This window comes from Bufo gargarizans, unplaced genomic scaffold, assembly GCF_014858855.1.
Source record: "Bufo gargarizans isolate SCDJY-AF-19 unplaced genomic scaffold, ASM1485885v1 original_scaffold_2014_pilon, whole genome shotgun sequence".
In the NCBI taxonomy this organism is placed as follows: Eukaryota; Metazoa; Chordata; class Amphibia; order Anura; family Bufonidae; genus Bufo; species Bufo gargarizans.
Window position 1 is genome coordinate 85,519 of NW_025334602.1, and position 8,437 is coordinate 93,955.

Genomic DNA, 8,437 nt, shown 5'->3' on the forward strand with positions numbered 1-8,437 from the left:
CTTGATAATGGTGCCCTATTTTTAGGATAGGTCATTATTATCCGATCGGAGAGGGCACCCCCACCAATCAGCTGTTCCCTGCAGCCTCCCCCACTAGATATCTGTAAAGAATAATTCAAGGCAACTGGACTTACTGTAGATTTCTTGAAAACGTTTTACTCATTCTTCCAATTTTACTCTGTTCAAAATGTAGTGGCTGTTTTAACGTGAAATCAAAGATTAGAGAATAGATAGGCTCACACAGGTTAAGTGAATAAATATATTTACTTAAAGGGAGCCTGTCATGTGGATATTTGATTATAATCTAATTGTATACAATCATTAACTACTAAAAAGTGCCTTACATGTATTCACTTACTGGTGTGACAGATGGTTACCTCATAATATACACACAAAGATGCCGCATGCTAATGAGCTGATTGGAGTCCGGCGTGAGGTCATCGAGTCCAGCGTATATTTAATTCAGAGCTATAGCCACTCCCCTGCCCACCTGCTGCTGATTCATATGGAAACAAACTGTCATTCAGCAGTAGGTGGGCGGGGAGAGTCAGGAGCTCATGAATATTCATGACTCATCATTATCAGCTGGAGCTTTTCAATACAAGATGTTGGCAGATTGACTGGGTCAATTAAAGAAAGTGACCCAGCATTTTGCTAAGAGAATCAGTCACTTATTTATGTTGCCCTTAGATAGGACACCATAAAACTGGTGACAGGTTCCCTTTAAAGAGATTCTGTCGCCTCTCATAGCACAAATTCGGATTTTAAACCAGTCATGCTCCACAGATTACCTTGAATCGGCTTTGCTGTTCTATACTGTAATCCGTCCAGTAGTTTTGCTGAAAAACGACTTTTATAATTATGCTAATTAATCCTGAAGGTGCCCAGAGGGGCGTTATGTTCCACTTTGTGTGCCCAGTAACGCCCCCTGCAGTGCCCAAAACGCCTTCCTCCTGAATCCCTAACCGCCCACAGCGCCTCATCCCTCTCCTCCCCCTCCCTGACAGCCGAGCGAGTCTCGCGCAGACGCAGTACCCACTGAGGGCTGCGCCAGTGCGATTTGCTGGAGACTGAGGGAAGAGCGAGCATCGGACGTCATTGGGCTCGGCGCATGCCCAATGACGACGATGAAGCTCTTGCCCTCAGTCTCCAGCAAATCGCACTGGCGCAGCCCTCAGTGGGTACTGCGTCTTCGCAAGACTCGCTCGGCTGTCAGGGAGGGGGAGGAGAGGGATGAGGCGCTGTGGGTGGTTAGGGATTCAGGAGGAAGGCGTTTTGGGCACTGTCTTCTGACATCCTTCCTCATGGATGTTTTCAAAGGATCTTGAACTTCATACATTCAGGCTCCTGCTGAGGATGTCCAGTAGGCATGTCCCAGGGTAATCACTGAGGAATGCAGTCTTCACATCACAGTGGGGGTCTTGTATATGCTGAGTAGCTTTTCCAAGTAACTACATTCAAGAAATATAAAAGGTACTATATTAATTAACAGAAGTCTGTCTGCTCCCTCAAACTGGAGTAAGTGGAGTATACTATAAGTGGTGCTGAGCCCGGCTATGTCATTTTTATCTTCATACTCACTTACATTCTGATGCTGAGCCCCCACTGCTGACAGGTTACCTTTTTAGGTGAAAGAACCAATCAGTTCTTAACTAAAACAAATACCCTTCTGACGCTGTGGCGTGCCGGGCTACCACAGATCAGCTTCCTTTCACTTCAGAGAGAGATGAGCTGCAGTAACGCAGCATGGCCACTACACTACATCTTTCATTTGGCAGCAACTTATCTATTCTCCTGACAGCTGTTCATCTGAGGGGCGTGGGCACCAACCTGGCAGATTTCTTGAGCAGTTTCAGACAAAGTGGTCTATAAGCCTAACAGTTTCTGCCAGATTGTCAAGAAATGGGCATTGCCTTTGATAGACCTATTCACATCCAGATCCATTTGCAAAATTAGCAGATTATTTTCGGTGAATCCAGCAGATCAGCCCACAGCAGTAGATATCTTGGCTCAGAGTTGGGCAGGAGAGAGAGGTTATGCCTTCCCACCAGTCTGTCTCATCCCGAGAGTAGTGAAGAAGATACGAGATACCAGGGCGCCAATTAATCTTACTGCCCAAAGAGACCGTGATTGACATGTCTGTCGATAAATCAACCCTGGATTCTCCCAGACAGACCAGATGTCCTTTTCCATGGCCTAGTGCTCTATCCTCAGGTTCACAGGCTTTATCGAACAGCCTGGAATCTGAAAGGTTGATCCTTCATAGTAGGGGTGTCTCGGATTCAGTAGTAAACATGCTACTAGCTACTAGGAAGCAGATCATGCCCAGCATCTATCATGGAGTCTGGAAGGCCGTATTGAGGTTTGCAGAGGGTAGGCAGGACCCCTTGGGAGAACCTGACATTCCTATAATTCTTTCCTTTCTTCAGCAGAGATGAAATAAAAACAGTTTCAGATTCCTCCAAAGATCTGAGCTGCCAACCTGGGATCTGAACTTGATGCTGATCGCTCTTACAATTTTGCACTTTAACATCAGGCGTTGAGTCATTGAGTACAAGGACTATGTTGTCTAGGTCTCTGATATTGCCTGGGACTGGCCTATTTCCAGTGTGACTATCACACCACAAATTTCATTTTAGAACAATTCGAGATGTAAAGACCTTCTTTGGGCTAAGGTCGTGCCGATTTGCGCAATCGTGAAAATAATGACTGGAGATAAGGAATTCTCGAATTTGCTAATTTATTGCAAATATTATGCGAAAAATTAGCAAAATATCGTGAAAACTAATATTGCCTAAGCCGCTCATCACTACTCCTCACACATATTAGTGTGTTGGCCAAACTCAGTGTTCTCGACGGGTTCAGTCGACAAAACACTATTGTGTATGGCCAGCTTAAGAGTCACACCTTATCCCTGTATGTTGTTCATCTGAAGGGACCAGAGAATGGACAGACAGATCGCAAAAGACTGAGATTCCTTAGTGGTTGATACTTTTTAATGACACAATTGCAGGCTTTCAAGGCTACTTGGGCCTCATTGTCAGGCGTCTTTTTAGACAATATTTGAAGAATCACATATTTATACACCAAAGTACATAGGAATAATGAGGTGGACGAAGACAAGTGATGTGGAGCAGATGAATGTGCGTGGAGGAGGAAGCAAACAGTTGTAGCAGTAAATTGTTAGAGCAATTATACATGAGCATTATACAGTAGATAAAAAGTGTGAAAGTTTCATATCCTGTAGTAGATATCCAATCCATGATTGGGATGAACCTAACTGCAGTTTACCCAAACCATTGTACCTGAGACCAAAGGCTCCTCCATATCCAAGAGTCAGCGGAACCCTCCTATTTGGATGGGGCAGGTCGACAAATTAATGTGTATGATGGCCTCCCTACTCTTCATACGACATATAATGTTAGGAGAAAGGATCTGGTGTAATTACAGTGTCGGTCCTTTTGTTCTGACTGAGGATATTCCACTCTCTTCACTGAAACATGTTCCCACCTAGCAGAACCAAGCTTGTATGTATGTGTATTGGGCAGGAATAGCTGTCATAGAAGCTACTATTGTAAAAGTGTTTAGTCACATTAAATTGGGGGAATCGTGTCTAAACCAAAATGTTTTCTACCAGTCTAACCATGTCTCAGTTTTTCAAGACCATCCTTGTTTGCCACCAGGTCAAACAAAAAATGCAGCAGATTCTATTCCCTGGATCTCCAGGATGCTATAATAGTGATAGACTCAACGAGACCTCAGAGGTGTCCTGTGCTATCTGACAACTTTCCAGAGCATCCAACAAATGCTTTACCAGACTGAGATATGGAAGGCAAGTCAACAACTCTGTCATGTTGCTAAAGATGAACGGTCTACAACAATCTTTAAGCTAGCTGCGATGCCCTGTGTGTTCTTAGGAGAAAGGAATTGTCTCACCAGGGAAAGGAAATCTGAGGGTTTACATACATAGAGGTGAACGAACAACTCATGTGAAGGAACTTGGAGCAGATATTTCCCTTACTACATGTACTTTGACTGTTGAAGATCTTCACTTTGGGTTATCGCTCCTGAATTTTGTATTAAGCAGGGGTGTCATCATGCTGGGTCTTAAGAGACTTCTTTACAGATGTCTCTGTGTCCTTAGGCCATGAATGTAGATGTTATAACCAAACAAATCCTCAATAGAAATGAGAAATCATATGTGAGCACAAACTCAATGGAACCAATAAACAAAACACACATGACTGTGAAGGTTCTCATTTATCCAGGTCATGGTATATATCTGTAAAGAATAAATCAAGGCAACTGGACGTACTGTAGATTTCTTGAAAACGTTTCACTCGTTCTTCCAACGAGCTTTCTCAATTCTGAGTGATTGTACAAAAATTCTGGGAATAAATTTTTGTACAATCACTCAGAATTGAGAAAGCTCGTTGGAAGAACGAGTGAAAAGTTTTCAAGAAATCTACAGTACATCCAGTTGCCTTGATTTTTTCTTTACAGATATAAAACACACATGAACATAAATTGCAAATATTTTATTAATATGTCACATAAAAGACGACAAAAATTCAAACAATAATGAATATAATAAGTATGATGCAGTAATGCGCGTTTCGCCAAGCTTTGACACCCCTTCGAAAAAGCTTGGCGAAACGCGCTTCAGGGGTCCGCTCACCAGGGTTTAAAGGTCTGCTTCCCAATATATTTTTATATGTGTTGTTTACATGTGTTGTTTTTTTTGCTTGCGGCAATGTGATACATGGTGGATACAGGTGGCACATTGTGACATCCGTTTTGCGTCTACCAATTGATATTTTCTGCAAGCATACCAACACTTGCACTTTGACTAAAGCTTGTGTCTCCTCTGAGCCTGTGCTGAGATAATCCATCCTGTTAACATTTGGGCTGATTAGAGACAGGAGCTTTGGGTATATAACGTTCCTTGTGTATCCCTGGTGGGGCGCTGTTCTGTAGCTCCACTACATTACTGCATCATACTTATTATATTCATTATTGTTTGAATTTTTGTCATCTTTTATGTGACGTATTAATAAAATATTTGCAATTTATGTTCATGTGTGTTTTGTTTATTGGTTCCATGAATGTAGATGGCAGAGCTGGAAGCTGTTTTCTCACTGCAACTATATTTCTTCTTGTAGGCCATAGGCCACTCCAGGCCTGCAGCCAACAAGTTACTTGAGCTTGTTATTTAGGCCCTTATATCTAAACCTAGAAGTGAAGGAGCTGAGAGAAGGGTCAGATCTATAGGCAAATCTACAGGAGGCCATGTATTCAGTCACTGTGTGCTTGTGTCTCCACAGATGGATCCAGGAAGAGAAATTCACCAGAGAGATGTCCCCGTCCTCTGTATTCCCAGGACTGTCCAGAGGAGAAGGTCCCGGAGAACCCTCAGGTAGATGGAGCTGAGCCTTATACACATCTATATAGGGGGGTCCTGCAGTCATAGAGGGGTCATAGATTGTGGGGGTCTTTTCTGTGGATCTGTTAGATTTCCCACCTGTCTGCTGTATTGTGCTGAACTGTTACAGATGACAAATCAGGGGGAACATCTGACTGATATTAAATTTGAGGATGAAGAAGAGAGGATGATGGGTGATGCCCCGTGTAAGAGTGAGGTGGAGGAGGACATTCCAGGAGATGTCACCACAGGTAAGGAGTAATGAATGGAAAAGGTGATGACAGAGGTTTCTTTAGGAGAGGTTTCTTTCTTAGAGCTCCAGTAAAGTAGCACTTTGGGCAGTGAGTCCTGTATTATGTGCAGGAGCAGAAGGAGCTGTGACTGCACATACAAAGAATTTTTAGCCCAAAAATGAGTAAAATGTTATCATAAAAAATGTTCCACCGAAGATGTACATTACCTTTAAGTTCAGTTGTATTAACCTGATGTGGTGACCTGGTGCAGACCAGAATCCCGGACTTTGATACATTTGAACCAATTATACAAAGATTTATAAAAAGTAACACATTACATTTTTGCAGCAGTTTTTGGTGCATTTTTCCTACCCATATTCAGTAGTAGATTCGTAAGGAATGTTTTTTTTTTTTACTTCTCCTTATTGCTGGATATACTTCTGACTTTGGTTCAAAAAACCAAACCTCAGACTACATAAAAACTGCATGCGTTTTCCTCAGCCTCAGGGAAATATTAAAAATTTGTCTGCTTTGTGTTTAGAAAAAAAATAAATCACAATATCGATTTTAATCCTAACAGAAAATTCCTCTGAGGGAAACATCATGTTATCACTGAGTTGTAAAGCAGAAGATGAAGATATAACACAGCACTCTTCAGGGGAAAACCTCATTACCCTCAAAGTACCACCAGGACGTCACAGTACAGATCTGTCTTATAATCCCCCTAATCATGAGAAGCCTTCTCCTGACCAAGCACAGAATGTTACCACAAGTGCAGGTCAGAAAGTGGCTGAACGGTTTCACCGTGGTAAAGAGTTCACAAAAAGCTCAGGTCTTTCTACACACATAAGAATTCACACAAGAGAAAAGCCATACTCATGTTCAGAATGTGGAAAATGTTTTACTCAGAAATCAAATCTTGTTACACATCAGAGAAGTCACACAGGAGAGAAGCTGTATTCATGTTCAGAGTGTGGGAAATGTTTTACACATAAATCTCATCTTGTTACTCATACGAGGATTCACACAGGTGCAAAACCATATTCATGTTCAGAATGTGAAAAGTCATTTAAAGATAAATCAAGTCTCATTAGACATGAGAGAATTCACACAGGGGCGAAGCCGTATTCATGTTCAGTATGTAAGAAGTCCTTTACAGATAATTCAACTCTTATTAGACATGAGAGAATTCACACAGGTGCGAAGCCGTATTCATGTTCAGAATGTGAGAAGTCCTTTACAGATAAATCAACTCTTGTTAGACATCAGAGGTGTCATACCGGAGAGAAGCCATTTTCATGTTCACATTGTGGGAAATGTTTTATGAACAAAACAAGTCTTCTTACACATGAGAGAACTCACACAGGAGAGAAGCCATATTTATGTTCTCTATGTGAGAAGTGTTTTGCACAAAGATCAAATCTTGTTAAACATCAGAGAATTCACGCAGGAAATAAACCACATTCGTGTTCATATTGTAGAAAGTGCTTTATAGATACATATAGTCTTATTAAACATGAGAGAATTCACACAGGAGAGAAACCATATTCATGTTCAAAATGTGGGAAATGTTTTGGCACTAAATCCAGACTTACATATCATGAGAGAATTCACACAGGAGAGAAACCATATTCATGTTCCGAATGTGGGAAATGTTTTATTTATAAAGCAAAACTTAGAGTACATCAGCGAAGACACACAGGAAAGAAGCCGTATTGATGCTCTGTACGAAGACACTGTGTACAAGGAAAGGAAATTGAGAGGAACGAGAGAATTCACATACTGAAAAACATAACTTGTTTACACTCAGTGGAATGCTATAAAAAATAAATAAAAGAAAATCAATAAGTTTATGTTTTTGGGTGGAATTAGCCTGGATCTGGCAAATGCCCAAATTATATTTGTCAACCGAGATCCATGAAGGAAACGTATTGTGGATATAAGAAAGAGAAGAAGCAGTGAGGATGAATTGTCCCCATGAGCCTTGCATCTTATTACTGTATTCACACCTCCACCTACACTGCGGGAGAGTCCAGAGTGACATGGGGGGAAGTAATGACGCTCCATGTAATTGTTCTATAATGTATGTGGACATATACAGGGAGTGCAGAATTATTAGGCAAATGAGTATTTTGACCAAATCATCCTCTTTATGCATGTTGTCTTACTCCAAGCTGTATAGGCTCGAAAGCCTACTACCAATTAAGCATATTAGGTGATGTGCATCTCTGTAATGAGAAGGGGTGTGGTCTAATGACATCAACACCCTTTATCAGGTGTGCATAATTATTAGGCAACTTCCTTTCCTTTGGCAAAATGGGTCAAAAGAAGGACTTGACAGGCTCAGAAAAGTCAAAAATAGTGAGATATCTTGCAGAGGGATGCAGCACTCTTAAAATTGCAAAGCTTCTGAAGCGTGATCATCGAACAATCAAGCGTTTCATTCAAAATAGTCAACAGGGTCGCAAGAAGCGTGTGGAAAAACCAAGGCGCAAAATAACTGCCCATGAACTGAGAAAAGTCAAGCGTGCAGCTGCCAAGATGCCACTTGCCACCAGTTTGGCCATATTTCAGAGCTGCAACATCACTGGAGTGCCCAAAAGCACAAGGTGTGCAATACTCAGAGACACGGCTAAGGTAAGAAAGGCTGAATGACGACCACCACTGAACAAGACACACAAGCTGAAACGTCAAGACTGGGCCAAGAAATATCTCAAGACTGATTTTTCTAAGGTTTTATGGACTGATGAAATGAAAGTGAGTCTTGATGGGCCCGTGGCTG

The 8,437-nt window shown here is 41.7% G+C and overlaps 1 protein-coding gene across 1 annotated transcript; it reads left to right on the forward strand.

Annotated features, from left to right (window-relative positions):
• The first annotated feature begins 5,617 nt into the window (after positions 1 to 5,617).
• On the forward strand, positions 5,618 to 7,860 carry LOC122923863 (gastrula zinc finger protein XlCGF17.1-like). The gene is made up of 2 exons (XM_044274703.1): positions 5,618 to 5,673; positions 6,236 to 7,860. Exon 2 carries the CDS (start codon positions 6,259 to 6,261, stop codon positions 7,372 to 7,374), a length of 1,116 nt encoding a protein of 371 aa, XP_044130638.1. The 5' UTR covers positions 5,618 to 5,673; positions 6,236 to 6,258; the 3' UTR covers positions 7,375 to 7,860.
• The last annotated feature ends 577 nt before the right edge of the window (positions 7,861 to 8,437 follow it).